The sequence below is a fragment of the Labeo rohita genome, chromosome 9, assembly GCF_022985175.1.
Source record: "Labeo rohita strain BAU-BD-2019 chromosome 9, IGBB_LRoh.1.0, whole genome shotgun sequence".
In the NCBI taxonomy this organism is placed as follows: Eukaryota; Metazoa; Chordata; class Actinopteri; order Cypriniformes; family Cyprinidae; genus Labeo; species Labeo rohita.
This window is the reverse complement of record NC_066877.1, coordinates 1552688-1576432: the sequence shown is the minus strand read 5'-3', so window position 1 is coordinate 1576432 and position 23745 is coordinate 1552688. Positions and strand designations below refer to the sequence as shown.

The 23745-nt window shown below is 35.1% G+C and overlaps 1 protein-coding gene across 7 annotated transcripts in view; it reads left to right on the top strand.

The window, feature by feature from the left end:
• fmnl2a (formin-like 2a) overlaps positions 1-23745 on the top strand; it is a 78523-nt gene that overhangs the window by 31353 nt on the left and 23425 nt on the right. For all 7 annotated transcript variants that reach the window (XM_051119253.1, XM_051119255.1, XM_051119254.1 and 4 more), the window contains exons 3-12: positions 2780-2860; positions 8445-8521; positions 10883-10966; positions 12527-12682; positions 20590-20698; positions 21162-21238; positions 21845-21938; positions 22433-22507; positions 23066-23176; positions 23291-23440. In XM_051119253.1, coding sequence (XP_050975210.1) covers positions 2780-2860; positions 8445-8521; positions 10883-10966; positions 12527-12682; positions 20590-20698; positions 21162-21238; positions 21845-21938; positions 22433-22507; positions 23066-23176; positions 23291-23440 — 1014 coding nt within the window. The remainder of the gene's footprint in view (positions 1-2779; positions 2861-8444; positions 8522-10882; positions 10967-12526; positions 12683-20589; positions 20699-21161; positions 21239-21844; positions 21939-22432; positions 22508-23065; positions 23177-23290; positions 23441-23745) is intronic.

The window sequence follows — 23745 nt, the reverse complement described above, 5'->3', positions numbered from 1 at the left end:
GCGTGATAGGGAAAAATATCTATTTTGGAGTCTTAGACCTTTCCAACGATGTATAGTTTGTCTTGATTAGATTAGGATTTATTGTAAAATGGTGAAGTAAACTTAGGCGTCCCACTGGGGGGGACGGTGACAGTTAAAGGGATAATAGGTTTGCATTATATAGCACTTTTGAACTTTTTTTAGTTTAGAAAATGAAAACGCTTGCAGTTTTTTTTTATACTAACATTAAAAAAATGCTTTACTGTCTCATACTTCTACCCTTTCTGTTCCGCGCAATGCATTCCACATTCTAAGAAGAAGCTTGTTCTTGTTTTACCTTTACTTACACAAACACACACCGGCCACATGTTAAATGTCAATATGATATCAGTGGCTGATGTGTTGTGAGTGTGCAGGGGCCTTGTGTTGTTTTGAAGGGAACTAGGTCTCTTCCTCTTTCCTGTTATGTGCTGCTGTTGATTGGCTGTTGCCAAGGAAAACATTCAAATTTGTGAGAGAACAAATACATGTTTGATATAGAATATAATTAAATTATTAGTATGTATAATTGTTATACATAAACTATTAATAATAATCATTAAAGATAATGTAATCAAAAATTAATAATAATAATTACTATTACTTAAATTCTCTAGCACTTTCTTTGTAAGGATGGGAATCCTTCCTAATGAGTCGATGATCTGAATTACTTGTGTTTGATTAAGGGGCTCCAGGAACAACCACTGCTCTAAAACACGACTGACAAGATTATGGACACATGGACAAACATGTGAACTTATTTTAATAAACCTGACCTGTGCAGTAATTAATACGAATATATTGAACCTCGGTTAAATTTTGATTTTAAGTGTGTAAGTCACTGTAGAAGATAAATAATAAGATAAGATAAGTAAAATACTGTTAAAAAGCAATGTTAGTGAGCAAAAATATATATTTGCTCGGTCCATAGTGTTTACAAAATGTATTTAGCATATATTTTAAATACATGCTGATTTGTTTGACTGAATGTCAGTATCCTCACACTGTTGGCTAGTTGATAGTAGTTCTAGTTCAGTCTGAATGCTGACTAATCTCTCTTGGGAGAATTTAGAGCAGTGTGCTTGTATTTATGTAAACCCTAACCCCAATCCCACACAGTATGTAATCTGCCAACAGTTACACATTAAAAACAAATGTTTTGGCACATAAATAAATAAATAACGCAGTTTGCATCAATCTTTTATGGTAACTTCTAATGAAATTGTTCAACCAATGAACTACACTGAGATGGAGAACATTAAATTTAGTGTAAACACAGTTTAGTACAGAGTTGATTACTCGTAAAAATAGTATAGTTTCGTCATAATTCACTCATTAATGGAGCGTTGGCTCGGGAGCCAATTAGTCAGTCAGTCAGATAGGATTAACAGATGGCATAGCATATGTTAAAGGTAACATTAGCATGTCATTTTAAAGAACATGTAAGGTATTACTTATCAGTGACATTGGTCATACATTGTACTCTGTACTTTCATGTATTGTATCCATCCACAATCTAACCACTCTTAAACACAAAGGTAACCACAAAAACTTAAACATAACAGAACCTTTTTACATGTCAAACATCACAGCATTAAACAGCAAGAAGTTTTTTGGTTCATTAGTTGACATTAGTTAACTACATTAGTTAATGCGAGCTAAGAGTGAACAATACTTCTATAGCATTCATTAATCTTAGTTAATGTAATTTCAACATATACTAATGCATTATTAAAATCACAAGTTGTTTGTTAACATTAGCCAATGCACTGTGAACTAACAAAGAAACAATGAACGATTGTATTTTATTAATTAACATTAACAAAGATTAATAGTGTAATAAATGTATTGTTCATTGTTGGTTCATGTTAACAAATGATACCTTATTGTAAAGTGTTACCAGTTTTGCTCTTTACTTAAAACGAACGAACAAACAAATAAATAAATAACACTTTAACCAATGCAAAGCATTCTGCAATCTAGAAATCCACTGCCCAGCTTCCAACGTTATCAAGACAATTTCAATAAGTTACTACAACTAAATCAATTAACACAGAAGTTTTAGTTTAAATTACATACAATATTAAGTTGTTTTAATAGTCAACATTATTATGTTAACTAAACTCATCAAAATAATGTTTGCAACTTACAATCTTGCAGTCATGCATTAAGTTGTGGTAATAGGTCACCTGAATTAATGTCTTTTATGTAGTGAAGAGATGGTCTGATCACACAGAGACTGATATTGTTCAAGGAATCAGTGTTTTGTTAAACTGTAATTGTTTGTGGAGCACCAGAGTGTTTTCTAATTGTATTCAGGATTTGTTCAGTCTGAAGAGGTGGTCCACATACTTTCAGTGTATGTGCAATGTGAAAAGTCTCTCTCATAATTTTATTATTGTCTCAAACAACACTACAGTACTTTGTTCATTGCAAAATTAGCAGTTAAGCTCATAAATAGGAACTGAACACAGCAGAGTCACACGTGGACCTCAGCACTCACTACAGGCATATTTTAATCATGTCACATTGCAAATACTTAGTAAACATCAGCATTAAATTGTTTAGCCATCTTTATTAATCTAGATTAATCTAGAACATTATGTGAATACTGAATGTAATTCAGATTTAGTGGTATCTGTGACTCAGAAAGACACACAAATTAGATAAACCCACACTCACACACCCACAACTAATATGAAAATTACTGACATTTATATTTTAAAATCAGTAAAATGATGAACACATCTTTGTTTTTCAGGAACGATTCCAGGTGAAGAATCCTCCTCACACGTACATCCACAAGTTGCAGAGTTATCTTGACCCGGCCGTGACCAGGAAGGTGAGTTCTGGTCTCATTCCCATCACTCCAGTGTGGAACGGCCTGTGTGTGTGTGTGTGTGTGTGTGTGTGTGTGTGTGTGCGCTAAGGCTGGGATGGATGACCTCAGATGAAAAATAGCTCCCGATAACTCAATTATCTTGACTAGAGTACTTGTCCTTATAACTACACTATGACAGCTGGGTATGGAGAGGAACAGCAGGCATTCTACATCCTGCTGGGGTAAACCTTACTTCCTGCTAGGACAAACTTGATTCCTGTGATAGAGATCAAATGTTACATCCTGCTTTACTACACTGGAAAGTGTCTAGCCTTAAAGGGGTCATATCATAGAGGAATTACATTTCCCAAGCTACATAACTCAGAACTTAATACTTCTTCCAAAACAACTGTTTATTGAAACTGAGCCATTCCAAACCTTTACAGTGTTTTGATGTAATGGATACAAGAACACATGACAGATCCATTAAACATTTTATTAATAAAACATACTATGTACAGGCAAGCTGATGAATCCACAATATGAACGCCAGTTCACTGTAAGCATTTTCTCATAGAAAGTTATTATACACAAAATGCTTAATGTCCTTTTTTTACTATCTTTTATGCCTGTATATAGTATGCAATAAGGCAATTTTCAAGTCAGTAAGGCTGAATTAGATTTTTTAATACTACTGTCTTATGGATTAGTGCACATTTTTCACGTTAAGGGTTTTAGAATGTCCCACATTTTTAGTGATTAAATAGTAAATTAAAATACTCTGGTGGGAGCTGTATGTGGATTGCAAGCGCCTAAAACTTGCTGTATATTTACCTCTTTAAAGAGTTTTTTGTTAAGAGTTTATCTAAATATTCATGGCTTGAACAGATGGAAAATTGACAGGCTTGTGTTGAAGTTCTGTAGATGTTTTGCCCTCCAGGTCTGCGCACCAATCACATGACTGAAAACTATGAATTACTCCTAAACATCAGACCAGCTAAAGATAAAAATTGGTACAGTGCACTAAACCTAGACTCAAGTAGACAGACTTCTAACTTGCACCATAAAGATTGCAGTTTATCCAGGCCAAGAACTGCCTACTTGGTCAAGAAGAGACTCTCTGATCAACAAGTAAAGTGACCAACCACAGCTTGTTTGGTTGTAGATGAACATGCAACATTTTAATTTATTCAAATGATGGTACAAAGTGCTTCAAATAAAGCTTTGATCTTGGATCTCAAATTATTTCCTCCCCAGAAGTGTTTTTAAAGGACACTTTAGTGTAGTTTTCTTGTATACAATTTACATACAATATATGCATATATGATCAGTGAACAAACTCAAACGGTCTGTGGCCTTGCTGTCAGAGGTTGAGAACAGCTGTATCTTGTATTTGCTTGGCTCTATGTTGGGAGTGTGTCCACTCTGCATGTCCTTCTGAAGACTCCTAACATAAGAAATGTGTGGATAATAATTTGTAACAAGCTCTTTCGGTAACGCTTTAGTATAGGAAGGAATTCTCACTATTAATTAGTTACTTATTAGCATGCTTATTATTAACATATTGGCTGTTTATTAGTACTTATAAAGCACCTATTCTGCATGACCATATTCTACATCCCTAATTCTACCCAGTACCTGACCTTAACAGCTAACTTACCTTAACTATTAAAAAGCAACAAATTAGGAGTTTGGAACTGGACCTTAAAGTAAAGTGTGACCAACCTTTCTGATCAGTTTCAGCAACACATTTCAGGATTTAATTTTTTTTTTTTTTTTTTTTTTTTTGTGATTCTTTGCAACATTGTTATTATTGCATAAGAGAGCAGTTAAAACTCTACTCAGGCTCATTGGAAAGCGTGCCTCTACCTACGTTTCTACAAAACTCAAAAATCGTACCTATACGTACAATTTGCTTCAGGTTCCAGTTGAAATGAACGCTAAAAACAGTAAAACTCTAACAACTTTAATTCCTTTTCACACAATTTATAATTTACAGGGACAGAGTTTTGGTTATGAAAGCCTAATTTCTACACAATTCCTTCCACAATGTTATGTTATGATCTCAAAACATTTACCATGCTGCAATATTTGAAATCTGATATTTTTGAATGGTAGTATTACATATGCATAACCCTATTGGGTAGGTTTAGGGTTGGATTTGGTGTAGAGGGTATGTTATTTTATAACACTCCTCAGACATTTGAATTTTAAACCGCCATACGTACTTGTAATGTAATACCTGCCTGTACCAACATAATAAAAATACGGGCATGGACACATACTGAATGCACGTTTTAGCATCACTCACTTGACATTTCACTTTGAAAATGCCATAAAATGTGCAATTTGGCACATAATATTGCTGTTCCAGAAACATCGCCACAGGCACGTATTTCCAGTGAACTGGGTTGTTAAATCAAGCAAAAGGGTGTTTCCATGTAAAAACAAGATTCGATCATTTGGCTCAAAACCTTGACTTAAGTGGGACCATGGTGAAATTCTGATAATATATTATGATATCACCCCTGAAAATAAGTCATAAAAACTTTAACCCCAAAAAAAGCTAATATATTAGACATGAGGAGATGAGAGGAAAAGTAAAGGGAGGAATGACAAGGACTTGGAAGAAGGGATAAGAGACCGGAAATAAATTGAAGACAGATGTGATTAAATATTAAAGGTCAGATATTATTGTGTTTATGTGATGTGGAATCTGAAGGTGTTCTTGAGCTGATCTCATGGGCGTTACACGCCGACGGCTGACATCATGTCCCTAAGCTGACAGAAAGACAGAACAAGAAAGAAATAAAACAGACACCATGGGAAGGGGCGATTATTAGGAGATGTGGTGAAAGAGAAAAGAAGCACGGAAAACCAGGGGAAACAGAAAGTCCCAGAGAAAGTAGAGGATGAATATAATGAAAGTGGGAAACAGGCAGAGAGGGAGAGAGAGTTATGGCTGTACGTTCTGGCAGTGGCTCTTTTCTGCAGACGTGAACAATTGTTACTTTGTGTGCGCTGAGAGCTTTACATACGGTGCATTCCACACGCAGCTCTCGGCCAATGGGATCGCAGCAGGAAGAGGGTCATTCCAGAGGGTCCTGAAGAATGTCTGTACCATTGATTCCATTCCAGGATGACCTCTCTGGAGAACTGCTTTCTTTTTCCCATTCTCTTTCCCCCTCTCGCTCGCTCTTTCTCCGCAGCTGGGAATGCTTAAAGTCGAGGTGGGAGCATGAGCTCCGCACACACACTCAAAACACACACTGCACTCCCCATGTGCCAAACACACCCACGCTGGGAACAACAGAGCACACACTCCCCTCTTTTTCTCTATACTCACCATTTCAGTTGGTTTTATGCATCTGTCTCTTTTACTTTGTTCCTCTCTGCCACAGTTTGCATGATATCCATCCTAAATATTATTTAGAATTATAATTAATGTGTAACATATTACAGTATAGTAAAATAGTAAGTCAGAGGTGCTCAAATTTTACAGATTATCAAGCAGATTTTTTTTTTTTATTATGATTGTTTGTGATTGTCTCAACCTTTTATAAATGTATGATGTTAACTGAAAGTATAATCAACTTTAAAAGTCAGTTTGAAATGACATTTACTACACATTTTATTTCTGTAATCTGACATATTCTCAAAGAAACTGGATATTCAGTGAGGGAAAAATGTAGGATGGGATTTTATTTTATACAGTAATTGATTGGATGGTGAAAATGTGTCTCTGTGGCAGTTTGTTGGAGAGGAGTGATTAAAATATGCTGACCATACGTCCTTTTTTCCTGGCCAGGATTTCTAAATTGTCTAGGTTTTGGCTTTGTTTTCTTACAGATGTGCTTTCTACAGTCCTCATGCATTAAATGTTTGCATTATTTTTTTTCATTGCTTTGACCATTATTTGTAGATCCCACGTACTCTCACACCATGATTGGTTGATTGTGTACAATAACCTACAGCAAGCATGAAAACAACAGTAAAACAAAGTCAAAACTAGAACATTTTAGACAAATTAGAAATCCCAACCTGATAAAGTGAGGTACAGTCACCTAGTTTGTGTATGTCAGTGATAACATGTGATGTCATTATATTTTCATTAAAAAATTACAAAGACAAAGACTTTTTCTTTGGAATAGAATAAAACCAGGAGCGTGTATTAGATGCTAATTTGTAAACATCAACAGTATGCAACAAATGGATGTGTGTTATCAAGGCATAGTTTATGGCAAAGTTATATAATATCTTCCAACAGTGGGGTATTATTTTGTTTATCTATGTACATTTCTGTCACCACCTAAATGCACATTTAATGCAAATTAAGTGTTTTAATACATCTTCGTCACTCTATCTGTTGCTGGCTGCATCCCTCCTTCTTTTTCACTGTCACTCCCTCTCTAACACCCTTTGATGCAATCATTTCAGTGTCTGACATCAGTGAATCAGATTGATTATTAATGCCTGGCCTGCCACTCATCGTCATGGCTGCCGTCTAATTAGTGCTACAGAGCTGCAGCAGCAGTTTCGAGTTAAGATTTGGCAGCATATCTCGTGCAGCTGATGAAAGCAGTGTGTCTCTCTCATTGGACGGTGGTTTCACATGCATTTCACCTGACACGTGATTGGGCCGGCCACAAAGCCACTGTAACCATGGCTACAGAGAACAAAACTGGGCCCACAGTTCGGACTCAACACTGTTATGAGACCAACTAGAGAAAACAACCAAAAACACTTGTTACTTTGAACTTTTTCAGTCCTTTAGCTTTTTATGATTCCAGAGTTTTTAGTAGAGTGAAGTATGTTTGAGTACTGAGATCTTATGATTGCAATTTTTTTTTATTTCTCCATAAAACTCTACATTAAAAAGTAAAATGAGTGGGTGATGTATTAAAATGTAGCATTTTTATATTTGTCCAGTTTTAGGTCGTTTTAGTTTGTCTAAAAATATTTTGTTTAAATAACGTGCAGAACACACACAGGATAGCTTTACATGGATAGTATAGGATAGTATTTTCTATATTACAGATAATTTAGCTTTTATTTAAAGTAAAAGTAAGTCGTAAAATAATATATATATATATATATATATATATATATATATATATTAGTTTGTTTGAATGTTTTAGTCTTTGGGATTATATATATATTTTTTAATCATTTTAAAGTAATATTAAATGTGACCCTGGACCACAAAACCAGCATGGCTAATTTGTAGCAATAGCCAAAAATAAATAGTATTGGTTAAAATTATAATTTTTTCTTTTATGCCAAAAATTATTAGGATATTAAGTAAAGGTCATGTTCCATGAAGATATTTTGTAAATTTCCTACCGTAAATATATCAAAAATTAAATGAAAATTAATTAAATGCATTGCTAAGAATTTTCATTGGAAAGCCTTTTTATTCAGCTTTCAGCTTTCATGAATCATCATGAAATCATTGGTCCAAAGTTTTTTTTTTTCTTTTTCTGATGACTTTTGTCTTTTTCTCCCTTAATCCCGTTGTTGTCTATGCAAAAATACTGCAATATTAAAATAGATTTCCTTATCATTGTTATTATGCCTAATGATTAATTTCTTCTTTCCTCTGCAGAAGTTCAGGAGGAGAGTGCAGGAGTCGACGCAGGTCCTGCGGGAGCTGGAAATCTCATTACGGACCAATCACATCGGGTGAGTTCATCTGTGTGTATGCGTGTTCATTAAATACTGCTCACACAGGGGCTGTGATCACTGCTCTGAGTAACACGGACACACTCCAAAAGCCCTCATGTAAGATGAATTGTTGCTGAAATAATGATCTCTTGTGTGAGGCAACGCATGTAACAGCCAAATGCTCCTGACTGGACTTGTATTTCTGCACAGTGGAATTCTGATAGAATGCCAACCGACCAGGTTTTTGTTTTGGGAATCCATACACAACCTAATCAGTGCAGAGAAATGCTGGGGGGTTCTGAGATTTTGTGAGAGCTGAAAATCACACACCCAGTTGCATGCTGGGGACTAGGATTGACCGGATGTGGAAAGGCTGACGGAACTCGGCTAGGTCAGGAAAATATCACAACAGGAAAACGGGAAGATGTGATATTCCAGTACCGACCAGCACACACTCTTCCCTCTTCATCCCACAAATGAGTGTTATTATAGTTTTATTATTTCAAGGCCAGTTCAGACTAGACAAACATACACCCAGAAACCCAAGCTGCTAGACAACCTGTACAGAGAATTAGCTGCCGTATGGCACTCAACTAGATTACATAAATGATCTAGCTAATCTAGATGAGATAAGGCAGTATTATCTGCTCACGGAGGGTTCGACAAACACAAAACAACTGTGTGGTACCTCAAATTGTGTCTCTAGAGTCTCAGACGTGTTCCTTCTTTTCCAAACAATCTTCTCCCATTTGTACATTGTGTTAAAGTTATATTTTAAAGGAGAAGTTCACTTCCAGAACAAAAATTAACAGATAATTTAGTCACCACCTTGTCATCCAGGATGTTCATGTCTTTCTTACTTTAGTTGTAAAGCAATTATGTTTTTTGAGAAAAACATTTCAGGATTTCTCTCCATATAGTGGACGTTTATGGTGCTCACTTTTATGGTGGCTTTAAATGATCCCAGCTGAGGAACAAGGGCAAAATGATCGGTTATTTTCTAAAAAAAATTGACAGTTTATATATGTCGAAAAACTCCCATCTTATTTTCTCCTCCAAGTTCAAAATCGTCCTACATCGGTGCAGAAGTACCGACCCAGTGTTTACAAAGTGAATGCACAAGGAGGGTTAAATACTCTTTACAAAAAAAGGTAAAACAGCCATGTAGGAGGCTATTGAAGTTGGAGGAGAAAACGAGATGGGAGTTTTTCGACCTACCCTAACTGTCATGAACTGGAATGCACAAAGTTCAGGCAGAGCTATATAAGCATGAGCATTTGAGGTTAAAAAGTGTGTAAATTGTCTTTTTTTTTTTAGAAAATAACCAATCGTTTCACTAGATAAGATCCTTATTCCTCAGCTGGGATCGTTTAGAGCCATTTGAAGCTGCTTTTAAACTGCATTTTGAAAGTTCAAATTCATGGGTACCATTGAAGTGGTAAAGAGAAATCCTGAAATGTTTTCCTCAGAAAACATAATTTCTTTACAAATGAAGGAAAAAAAACATATTGGATGACAAGTGGGTGAGTAAATTATCTGTACATTTTTGTTCTGGAAGTGAACTTCTACTTTAAGGGGTAATTTACAGTCAGCTGGTCATTTATGCAAAATAAGCCCATTCAAAATAATACAGACGGCAGTATTTGGCTTTAAAGGCTATTGAATTAATTATTTCAGGACTCATGTAATACAAGTGTGTACAGACTTAACAGTTTGCTCATATGAGACTAGTTCCATATTCCATAGTTCCCTCATAATGCTCTTATAAAATATTTCTCATATTAGTTAAGCTGCTCATTAGAAAATCAAAAGAAATAGAGTCATAACTCCTTTTTCTTTCAGAACTCCAGTCACAACAAGTAAGGTTTTCAGGTGTTGACCTGACAGGTGTTACTTTTCACTGCTAAGAAAAGGTGAAACCAGCTTTTGATCATTTCTGGGATCCTTGCGGTCTTTGTCAATGTGAATGTGTGTGTGTGTGTGGTATTCTGGGATGTCTCTGCCGTGTCTTTGAAGTATCTCTCATTGCTGTTGCTCTGAGGGAGAAATCCAGCTACATGAAACCTTTGCTTTCAATCTCCGAACTGCGTCGAAGCTGTTTTTTTAAGCTACTGAGACGCCGTTCCATGATACATATTTCATGGTGTCTGTCTCCATATGGAAGTGCAGTTTCTAAAATGCTGGGACACACTGTGAGCTCTGTGGAGTCTCTTGGATTATCCAGTCTAACTACTGCATGCTTACTAGTGGTTTAATTAGTGATGTAACACTATAATGTAGTAATGATACAGCATATCAAAGTAATACAGTAGTGCACAGAAATGTTTGATCGACATTTTTTTTTGTAATGGTCTTTGTTTCTCTCTCTCTCTTGTTTAGGTGGGTGCGGGAGTTTCTGAATGAGGAGAATAAGGGTTTGGATGTGTTGGTGGAGTATCTTTCGTTTGCACAGTATGCTGTCACGTAAGTCACCCGTGATTGTACCGAACATGAACACAATGAACACAATGGCTCCTTTCACCCAGAGTGCCGCTGTATTTTTGTGCGCCTCTGACTACATGCCTTGCTACTGCTCGGAGAGGACCCGTGCGTGCGTGTGTGTGTTCACTGAGATCAGATGAAGTCACAAGATCTCATTTACAAACAATAGCATTTTGTAACCTGATTAGTAATTAACATGTTTTATTGCGGGGTAAAAGGCTGTTATTGGGGGTAAAAGACTGTTATCACACAATGTGTTGAAATTGCTTGAAAGTCTTCTAACTTAAATTCATTAAATCTACACTGGAAAAGTCATAATATGAAATGTTATTACAATTCTTCTCTGTATTAATATTTTATTTTATATTTTAGCATCATTATTACTCCAGTCTTCATCATCATTTGATCTTGAAATTATTCATCAATATGCTGATTTGCTGATTAAGAAACATTTTTGATTATTATCAATGGCCGTTGTTTACTATTTAATATTTAAGCAGTTGTGTAACATTTCTGCGGAAACTATGATTAATTTTTTCAAGATTAGTTGATTAATAGAAAATCAAAAATAACTTTTTTTTTGGTAATAATCTACACATATTTATTTTTGCTTTTGATCAATTTATTAGTTTTAAAACTTATAAACAGTAGTGTAACGAGCCAATTCAGTAGGCATGATCATGATTTATTCATTTATGTATGTGTATATATGTATATATGTTATTTACTTATATATTTATATTAAGTAACAAAAAACAACAACAACACATTTATTTTCAAAAATGTGTTCATGCGATAAACATATGTAAACAAAACATATGTGACCATGTGAAAAAGTTTGCATCTTAAAAAATCAGTCATTGCAGTCATATATATAAAAAAAGAATCTTTAATATCATTGTGTTACCATATGTGTAAGTATTTTAATGAAAGTATCAATACATGTTTCTTAAAGGAATTAGGGTTATGATTATTTGTTTTTAGTGCAAATAAGCAAATGTCCCATGGCTACAGGGGACCATATGGCTATAAAATAAAATAAAATAAAATAAAATAAAATAAAATAAAATAAAATAAAATAAAATAAAATAAAATAAAATAAAATAAAATAAAATAAAATAAAATAAAATAAAATAAAATAAAATAAAATAAAATAAAATAAAATAAAATAAAATAAAATAAAATAAAATAAAATAAAATAAAATAATGGTCACACTTTATTTTAAGGTCCAATTGTCTATATCAACAAACCATTAACTACAAATTTTGCCGTAGCAGACTGATTTGCTGCTAGTTAATAGTTAGTGAGGTAGTTGTTAAGTTTAGGTCTTGGGTAGGATTAGGGATGTAGAATATGGTCATGCAGAATATGTGCTTTATAAGCACATATTAGACAGCCAATATATTAGTAATAGGCATGTTAATAATAGCTAGTTAACAGTGTAAATTGGTCCCCAAACTAAAGTATTACCATAACAATAATAATAATTATAATATTCTCATTTTGGTAATCCTGAGCACTTGTTTTTTTGTTTTTGACAGGTATGATGGTGACAGTTTTGAGAACAGCACAGAAAACTCGGTGGATAAATCTAAACCCTGGAATCGATCGATTGAAGATCTGCATGGAGGAAACAACCTCTCATCATCTGTCACAGGCAACAACATCTCCAGAGCCAGCAGACATTCAACAATAAGGTGTGGACACACAAACAGATTTTTTTTTTGTTATTACAGAGGAATCGTAGCAAACAAGACACTGATATTATCTAATGGATCTAATCTAAACGCGATATGGTTTGTCCGACTGCAGAGTGTGTACGGACTTCATGTGATTTCTGAAAGGCTCTTTTGTATAGTCATGAGGCCTGTAAGACTTTAAATGGCTTAGGAAACAGTGCACCATGTCAGAGCACAGTCGACGTGTGTCTGTCTGTCTGGCCGCTGACTCACAAAACTGTCTTAGATGGTTTTATTCTGATGAAGAATGGACAACTGACACATCACCATCATATGAGTATTAATACAGGAGCTTCCCTGTCTGTTATTGAGCAGACTGATGACGGGATAGAAGTATTTACACATAGCCTGAGGGGATCTGTTTGAATGGGTTCAATATGTTAAACCCCCTGTCACTTGAATTGGATTAGGGTTTAACCCCTATGTGGTAGTCAGAAATTTCCAGATTCTAATTTTGGAATTTTCCTTGGTTGTTTCTTCTGGGTCACATCAAAATATATGACAAATATGTAGAAACATGCACTTTCAACAGTGAGTAAGACAAAGCAAAGCCCCTGTAGTATAATCACCAAAGTCTCAACCTAAATAAGCAAGTTTTATTAAGAAATGAATGTGGTATTTTTTGTTTATATTTTACTGGCCAAATATTACATGGTCTTAGAATTAATGCTGACATCACAGCAGCTTGGTTTCAGCATTACCACATACTCATGTCAGTATGAATTGCAGAAATAGTATTCATAATGCAGGTCACCTATGCTATATTTATGAGTAGGTGTAGCCTTAAAAGCGCATTCACAAGGACGATAACTATATCTACAGTGGGTATGGAAAGTATTCAGACCCCCTTAAATTTTTCACTCTTTGTTATATTGCAGCCATTTGCTAAAATCATTTAAGTTCATTTTTTTTCCTCATTAATGTACACACAGTACCCCATATTGACAGAAAAACACAGAATTGTTGACATTTTTGCAGATTTATTAAAAAAGAAGAACTGAAATATCACATGGTCCTAAGTATTCAGACCCTTTGCTGTGACACTCATATATTTAACTCAGGTGCTGTCCATTTCTTCTGATCATCCTTAAGATGGTTCTACACCTTCATTTGAGTCCAGCTGTGTTTGATTATACTGATTGGACTTGATTAGGAAAGCCACACACCTGTCTATATAAGACCTTACAGCTCACAGTGCATGTCAGAGCAAATGAGAATCATGAGGTCAAAGGAACTGCCTGAAGAGCTCAGAGACAGAATTGTGGCAAGGCACAGATCTGGCCAAGGTTGCAAAAAATTTCTGCTGCACTTAAGGTTCCTAAGAGCACAGTGGCCTCCATAATCCTTAAATGGAAGACGTTTGGGATGACCAGAACCCTTCCTAGAGCTGGCCGTCCGGCCAAACTGAGCTATCGGGGGAGAAGAGCCTTGGTGAGAGAGGTAAAGAAGAACCCAAAGATCACTGTGGCTGAGCTCCAGAGATGCAGTCGGGAGATGGGAGAAAGTTGTAGAAAGTCAGCCATCACTGCAGCCCTCCAGTTTTTCAGCTGCAGGGACAGGACGACTGGTTGCAATCGAGGGAAAGATGAATGCGGCCAAGTACAGGGATATCCTGGACGAAAACCTTCTCCAGAGTGCTCAGGACCTCAGACTGGGCCGAAGGTTTACCTTCCAACAAGACAATGACCCTAAGCACACAGCTAAAATAACGAAGGAGCGGCTTCACAACAACTCTGTGACTGTTCTTGAGTGGCCCAGCCAGAGCCCTGACTTAAACCCAATTGAGCATCTCTGGAGAGACCTAAAAATGGCTGTCCACCAACGTTTACCATCCAACCTGACAGAACTGGAGAGGATCTGCAAGGAGGAATGGCAGAGGATCCCCAAATCCAGGTGTGAAAAACTTGTTGCATCTTTCCCAAAAAGGCTCATGGCTGTATTAGATCAAAAGGGTGCTTCTACTAAATACTGAGCAAAGGGTCTGAATACTTAGGACCATGTGATATTTCAGTTTTTCTTTTTTAATAAATCTGCAAAAATGTCAACAATTCTGTGTTTTTCTGTCAATATGGGGTCTGTGTGTACATTAATGAGGAAAAAAATGAACTTAAATGATTTTAGCAAATGGCTGCAATATAACAAAAAGTGAAAAATGTAAAGGGGTCTGAATACTTTCCATACCCACTGTATATGTAATTAACTATAAATAATCATTCGTTTTAATAATCATTCTAGTCCTATGAGAACAGGGAAGTCCATACCAAAGCAATCAACGCTGTGTTGCAGTTTTCGTAATTTTGTTGTGTGTTTTTGTCATTTGTATTATTTTTAAAATATATATTTATTTATTTATTTATTTTTAGTTATTTTAGTACAATGAAATGAAAATGAATAAAAAATGTTTTGCAACTAGCTGAAATAAAATAGATGTAAATTTAAAAAAAATGTTTATTTCATTTCATGTAACAATTTTTTGTTTTAGGGATAGTTTAGGGTTAGTTAGACTTTTTTTATTATTTCTTATTTATTTATCTTTTTAAGGTTTGTTTATTTTATTATTTATGTATTTATTTAAGAGCTGCAGAAGATATAACTGTAACACAGGCTTATAAGAAACAGAATTTGGTGTGGATGCCAGTGTAGTTATCATTTTATAGTTATTGTTATGGTTATCTTTCTTGGTGTGAATGGGCCTTTATGAAAACTAACACATTCTATTCATATGTACTATTAATTTCTTAAATTCTGAGTACCTTTAAATGAATAATACACACTTCGCTTTGATCGTTTTACTAGAATTCTGAGCTGTGTCACAGGTTCTGTTACATTAATCTGTGTAATTAATGCAGTTGTCACTCTGTCTACAGTTTCCTGTTGTGTGTTCCCATCTGCACCACAAGGCATGTTATTTTTGTCCTTCAGATAGAGCGTCCTTTCCTCTCCTCTCCCCTCCATGTCTTTCTAACAGGCTGAATTATGGAGGTTAGATTAGCAGAGTGAGTTCAGCTGCTAAGTAGCTAGCTGTGGACCTGCGGCCTCAGATGTAACTTGCCCTTATGTCCTCTGTCAGGCTTGATCTCTCACTTGTTGCTTTAGGCTGTTTATTGCTGCTGTGCGATGGATTTATGAATTGACTTCATCATTTTTCACCACTGTAAACTCTAAATCCAGTGGTGATTGTATAGATTCTGCCCGCATGCAGTAGTTTTGTTCCCATGCTTTTCCTCAGCTCTTAGTAATTTGTGGGCTTAAAGTGTGTACTGTATTTAATAATTCTCAAATTTTCCAACGCCCTCCTGAAGAACACAGACTCATCTACAATGCCAAAAGTGCTCAGAGAAACAAGGGTACGTCTGCTGCGTTTACTGTTTTGGTTTCACTCAAAGCTTTGTACATTTTTATAGAATCCTGTGGACATGAAATAAAATAGTTTAGTGCTAGACTTCAGAGTTATTGAGTTGACTATTGGTACTTACTGTTTATAATACAACTTCATGGTAACACTTTCAGTTCAAACATGTATTTATAATCCATTACAATGGCATTTTTAAGGCATTATAATGCATGCATTGTATAAATACTTTATAATATGTTGCATCATCTCATAAATAATTGTAAAAATAGTAATAATACATTATAATACGTAGATCTACATAGTTGTCGTTAAATATGTAACATGATTTATAACATGGTGAGCACAATATTATATCCATGGATTATATTTTCCAGACTTATAAATTTAAAAAAGTCTTGAATCTTGACATTTCCAGCAATGCAATTTTAAAACACGTATGTCATAAAACACGTTTATGATATCTTAGAGCTGAATGATTTAAAACAGACAAAGGCCACATTATATAGCCTTTTGTACTGTATGTTTACAAGAAGAATTTGTATCACTTATAAAATGTAGTAGGATATTATGTAGATTTTAAACCATGCCAAGATATGAGACTTATAATACATTATAACTATGGGAAATAAAAATCCATTATATTTTAAATGGATTTACTGTAGGTAGGTATTATAATGTTTGTTATGATTATTCATGAGATGATAAGATATTTTATAAGGCACTTTGCATCCATAATGCATTAAGAATAAGCGCAATAATACATTATAGGTACAGGCTTCATAGAAAGTGTTACAGAAGTTAAGGTTTTATCAAAAATATCTGTGACAAAGTCAGTTACCAAATAAAATGTGGGCTCATCCCTCAATTTATAATAATAAAGGAGCACTCATTCATAGTGATGCACTTCCAGCTGAAGTTTATGTGGCAAAATACTGCACCAGGATATGCATTAAGTACACACTGTTTGGAAAGGGTAGCCACAAGATTACTCAGTACTCAGCATGTGATGTGTGTGATAATGTATTCCACAGAATACTGTTAGCACAGATCAAACTCCACTGATAGGAATTACATCTGTAGCACGTAATCAGAGATTCAGCTATGCTACTAAAAGGATGATTTGGACACTTACGATAAAGTCAAGTCATGTCATGTTTTTTATGTAGCGCTTTATACAATACAAATCGCTTCAAAGCAGCTTTACAGTAATAAACAGTGTCAATTTCACAAAATTAGGAAACAATAAATAACTTCAATTTTAATTATAAAGCATCTGTACAGAGACAGACAATATATTGGGATTATTGAGTTAAATTAAATTTAATTATTCAGCGATCTTATTTGATAGTTTCAAGTGCAGTTAAATCAACACATTTTAACACATTTAGAGCCTTAAAAGCTCAAATAACATTTGTTCAGATGAATTATTATAATTCTTTAACAAAGCTTCACATTTCATATAAGCATCGCAGTTCTAAACCCCAAATATCTCAAATACAACAGTCATAATTGTATGTTCTTTACAAACTGACAGATGAGACTAAATTATTTTCAGTTCTCTTATCATAAAATGTAGCTTGGAGCATTAACTTTTGCAACTGGACGTGTTTAAGCGTGTGTGCTTGTGAAATCACCTGACAGATACGAGTCAGAAATATTGTGTTCTGGATGAGCACAGTCATACATCCGGATGTAAAGTATGACAAAGATATTACACACACATGCGATTCAGTGCTCTCTGCAAGGGCTTCTAGGTCTTTGTGATGTTCTGGACAAAAGAGATCAGAAGGTGGAGTTCACAAGAGATCACAAGTGAGATTTTAACAGACAACCACTTTGTGAACACATTCACACATATTCTCACTCACATCCGAGTTGAAAGACAAACCACATCACAGCAGTGACGCAGCTGTGAAATTCTTCTAGTAATCAGTGCTGACCAATGTTGTGTCATATTGACGAAAATTTTGTTGATAGTGATAGTTCAGTATTTCACTGAGTGTGTTTTTGTGCTGGTATATTGGCTGTTTTAAAATTGTTGTGGACATTTGACTCCCAAAACTTTTCATATCCTTTATATTCTTTGTGGTGGTCAATTTTCAGTATGATAAAATATTAAAGTTTTAAAAAATAATATTTTTAATATTGAAATATGAATATACCTTGAAGTAGGTGGCAATTCACTGTCAATAATGGGGATTGCTTCAGAAACGAAGCAATCAACTTTCTTTATGAATGGATCAATGAATAATTGATTCATTCAAAAATGCTAATTCATTCAGAAATAAAACACCACAGTTTGACGCACAACAGCTCTGTTGCAGCTTTGTTTGGAATGATTTTCATTGCCGAAATAGAGCAAAAATCGGATTAACTTCTAAAAAATCCATATTAGCTGTATTAGCACTGCTTGTTTATTGAACTGTTGTATAAAATCACGATCACATTTGTGACCCTGGACCACAACCAGTCATACGGGTCAGTTTTTTTTTAAATTAAGATTTATACATCATCTGAAAGCTTATCTGAATAAATAAGCTTTCCATTGATGTATGGTTTGTTAGGATAGGACAATATTTGGCCGAGATACAATTGTTTTAAAAACTGGAATCTGAGGGTGCAAAAAAAATCTAAATATTGACAAAATCGCCTTTAAATTTGTCTAAATGAAGTTCTTAGCAATGCATATTACTAATCAAAAATTATGTTTTGATATATTTGCGGTAGGAAATACATAAAATATCACAATTTTTACTTAATATTAACAATTTTGACCCATTGTTGGCTGTGTCTACAAATATACCTGTGCTATTTACGACTGGTTTTGTGGTCCAGGGTCACATTTGCAATCATGCTGATACTCAGAAAAAACAGCACACTTGCTTCTGGTTACTGTGTTGTTTTACTATATCATATATTGTAAGATATATGAACTGAGTTATATGAACTGTTTTCTGTCAGCCTACTTCAAACAAACAAAAAAAAAAATGTATTCTTGTTTGTTTTTGCAAGCGAATGACTAAATTAAGCTTCTGTATTGTTAAAACAACAATTACAATAATATCATAGAAGATACATGTCATGCACCTCTAGTGCAGACATGAGTGCGTTCGTGTTCTGAATGAGTTCAGCATTGAGCACAAACTGTTCCCCCAGGCACTGCTGCTGACATATTGCATTATGTGTGTGTTTGTGTGTGTGTGTGTTTGTGTTTTCAGAAAATCACGCCCAGCTCATCTTGTGACAGTCTTGAAAAGAACTGTGTGCCCTTTGTGTTAGTTTGTGTGTGTAAACCTTCTGTAGTCTTGTTTGTGAGCCTATTTAGATTCCTCTGTTTTTTTTTTTTTTTGTGCTTGATTTTGTCTTGTATATCCTTAGTAAGTGTTAGTAAAATGTGTATCTTTTTTTATACCTGTTTGTGTGTGTGTATGTGTTCTTTGTGTGCATCTGTTGCTGTGCGTCTCTGTTCTCACACATAAAAGCCTTTGGCTTGGGCCCGATGGCTGGCATGCATGTCAATGACACTGCTGTTGTGTTGTGGAGGTGATATGTGTGCACAGAGCACTTTAACTGCTCTAAGACAATGCAAATCCTCGCACATCACACACGGCAGTCGTCAATCACACAGATGCTCCTGACAGACCTAAACACAGCACTAGTAGCATTTAAATAAATGTTTTCAAAATGAGAATACTTCCTGTGCTCCTCATTCCTCTGCCTTGATTCAGATCTGTGAATCTACATCAGGATATGACTCTACATTTGTGTTTACGAGATGATGATGCATATTTTTCATGCTTATAATCATTTTAAACATTTTAAGAAGTAGTTGTACCTTTAAATTAATGGTTTGCCTTTTTAAAAAAGAACTACCTTTCTGGGTCGGTAAGATTTTTTTTTAAAGAAATTAATAGTTTTATTCAACAAGGATACTTTAAATTGACATTAAATGGACATCAGATTTCATATAAATGCTGTTCCTTTTAACTTTCAGTTCATCAAAGAATCCTGAAAAAAGTATCACAGTTTACACAAAACCTTTAAGCAGCACAACTTTTTAACTTTGACAATAATGACACTAAAGGCTGAAGTAATGGCTGCCATTTTGCCATCACGGGATTAACATTTAGAACTGTTTTTACTGTATTTTTTTATCAAATAGACTTCTTTTAAAAACATTAAACAAATCTTACCGACCCCAAACTTGATTGCTAGTGTGTGTTATAGTTAGAACATCATTCTTATGTTGTTCCAAACCTGTGCAACTTTGTTTCTTCTGTGGAAAATAAAAGAAGACATTTTACAGAATGTCCAAGCTGCATTTTACCATGCAATGAAAGTGAATGTGAACAGCTCAGACATTCTGCCAAACATCTACTGTGTTCCACATCAGAACTAGTCAGATGGGTTTGGAACAACATGATGGTGACTAAATGATGACTGTATTTTCATATGTTGGATGAAGTTTTGATTTTATTGGTTAGTAAACTTCTTGTTGTTTTGATCTCAGGTCTAACACGTTACCGAGTCGGAGGACATTGAAGAATTCCAGATTAGTATGTAAGAAAGACGACGTTCATGTGTGCATTATGTGCCTACGAGCCATCATGAACTACCAGGTAAAATACACAGACTTTTGAATCTATGTTAGTAGAGACTCTAAGCAGTAACTGGTTGTCTAACCACTAAGCAGTCATAAAAAGCGCATTAGTACTTCAAGTTATTGACAAGTTCGTGTGATAAACAAACATGTATGATGTTAAAATGAGTTATTAAATACAAAGACTATACAGTATTTTGTTTTATCTTTGATGTATTGGACTGGTTCTCATACTACGTCAATGATATTTGGTATATCCAGCCTCTAACACTCACACAAACCTGTTGACAGTATTAAAATAAATAAATAAATAAAACATCACAAACAGTGAAACAGTGAAAACCAATACACACACACAGACACACACACACACAGTGATTCATGAAAAGCTGTTTGGCATTTATCATGTTTTATGTTTAGATAATAAATCTTGAAGATCCTGCCATGTTTACTAATTAGTCCTCTCTCTGTCCTTCTCTCAGTATGGCTTCAACATGGTCATGTCTCACCCTCATGCTGTGAATGAAATTGCACTAAGTCTGAACAATAAGAATCCCAGGTAACCTATTGAGCTGGAGTAAATGTGTGTGTGTATCTCTGAAAGAGAGGGTACTTTCCCAGAATCCACAGCTTTAATTCATGCGGGTTGTGACTCCTCTTTCAGAGTCATAAATACTGGCAGCTATAACAACAGACCCCTTAATCTCAGTGTGCGGCTGGACGGGTTCTTTACTCCTTCTGTGTAAATGGGAGATGATTATTTAGCTGTTTTTTTGTGGTCAGTAAGCTCACTAAAGCTGTATTGATTTGATCAAAAATACAGTGAAAACATCAATATTGTAAAATATTTTTGCTATTTAAATGAACTGTTTTCTATTTGAACATATTTTAAAATGTAATTTATTCCTGTGATGCAAAGCTGAATTTTCAGCATCATTACTCTAGTCTTCAGTATCACATGATCCTTCAAAGTTCATTCTAATATGATAATTTGCTGCTTTTCTGACTATTGTTTTCTGGCCTCAAACCTTTGAACCCTTGTGTAAATCTTCTGTATCTCCAAAGGGTTGCAGAAGAGAAAGTTTTCTGCCAAAATGTGCAGTAATAGCCTGCGTAATCATGACAAAATGGATGTAATATGTGTGATATTGCTCTGCTGGTGCAGGACTAAAGCTCTGGTGCTGGAGCTGCTGGCCGCCGTGTGTCTGGTTCGAGGGGGTCATGAGATCATTCTCTCCGCCTTTGATCATTTTAAAGAGGTACATGCACACTAATGCAGTATTTGTAACACCAAAAATTACCATTAACTCAACACTGCTTCAAATAATAGAATTACAGAAGCACTGTTTTCAGTTTTAAAGCTGTAGATATGATAGATATGATCCATGATAACATATGACTGAACACAGTGTGTGGAGTTTCAGGCAGACAGTCCTGTAGAGTAAGTTGGTTTAGACACACACCTGCTAGACACATTGTTCTTTATTTGTTTAGTAGGAGGATTAAAGCAGCTTCTGAATTTATTCATATCTCTCAGGTTTGGGGAGGAGAGATCAAGCTAGTATTATTTGCTAAGGGGATGATTTAAGAAAAAAAAAAAAGAACAACTGCATCAGGGCGTTTTTGAAATGTCAAAAGATCTTATTAGAGGCAAAAAGAGATTCAGCTGCCATCAAAATCTCATTTTCATATTCTCTGGCCATTATTTTAATGCTTTCTCTAACTGCATAATATATGTTTTATTGCTTTGCAGGTGTGTTCAGAAGATCAGCGATTTGAGAAACTCATGGAGCATTTCAAGAATGAAGATAATAACATCGACTTCATGGTTTGTGTTAGACCAGCATCTAAATTTTCATGCTTTTTTTTTTAATTTTGCAATGCTGACTATTAATACTCTAAAATAATACAAAACACAGAACCATTGATTGACACATTAAGCTGTAAGATACAACTATTAAAACAAATAGCTTATTGCAGAAGAGACTCATAACCTACCTAAGAGCTTCATTAGGCTGTACTAGAAGAAAATAACATTATATAATATGAATTATAGTAGCATTTAACATATTATAGATGCGTGATAAAATGGATTTTGCCACAATATAAATCAAGCAGCTTATACGTGCAATACGTGTGCAGTGAATGTCTGCAAACACAGAAATCTGTAAAGCTTTCTATAGACTTTTGTTGCATGCCAGTTTTATTTAATTTTATTTATATATCCCCTTGAACAATCCACAACTGTAAATAAAAATAATAAACAGTAATAATAGGATTTCTGTATCTATATATTTAGCATTTATACAGTTTTCTTCATCAATAAATCAATTAAAAGTCTGCTTTTACTGGGTTGAAATTTAGTATGGTGTATATTGTTTTGCAGGTTGCCTGCATGCAATTCATAAATATTGTGGTTCATTCTGTGGAAGACATGAATTTCAGAGTGCACTTACAGTATGACTTCACAAAGCTGGGTCTGGACGAATATCTGGACGTGAGTAATCTCCAGTGATGAGTCTTCTGATGCTAATGTATCACTCTAACCGTTAAGTGAAATGCAAAAGATCCATCATTCTCTCTCTTTCTCTCTGTTGTTCTCTGTGAGTAGAAACTGAAGCACACCGAAAGTGATAAACTGCATGTGCAGATTCAAGCGTACCTGGATAACGTGTTTGATGTCGGGGCTCTGTTAGAGGATGCAGAGACTAAGAACGCAGCGCTGGAGAGAGTGGAGGAACTGGAGGAGAACATGTCTCATGTTAGTACTGTTTTTACAGCTACACTCATTATAAACTTCCAATAAATTCCAGAAAAAACAATCATTTAAGTGCCATGTTCAAGAGTGCTTTCCATTTAAGGCCTCTAGTTTAACAATGCACCACCTGCCCAACAACATGACCTTACATGACCAGTACTGAGTTCAGCTGAAAGCCTTTAATGATAATGAAACGTGATCAGACCCCATCGTACATGTAGTTTGACCTTAGACCTTTTGTGACAGTTGGGCCATCTGGCCAAAGGATGACTTCCTGACCAGAGGTAATTTCTTGCACTGCATAGTCA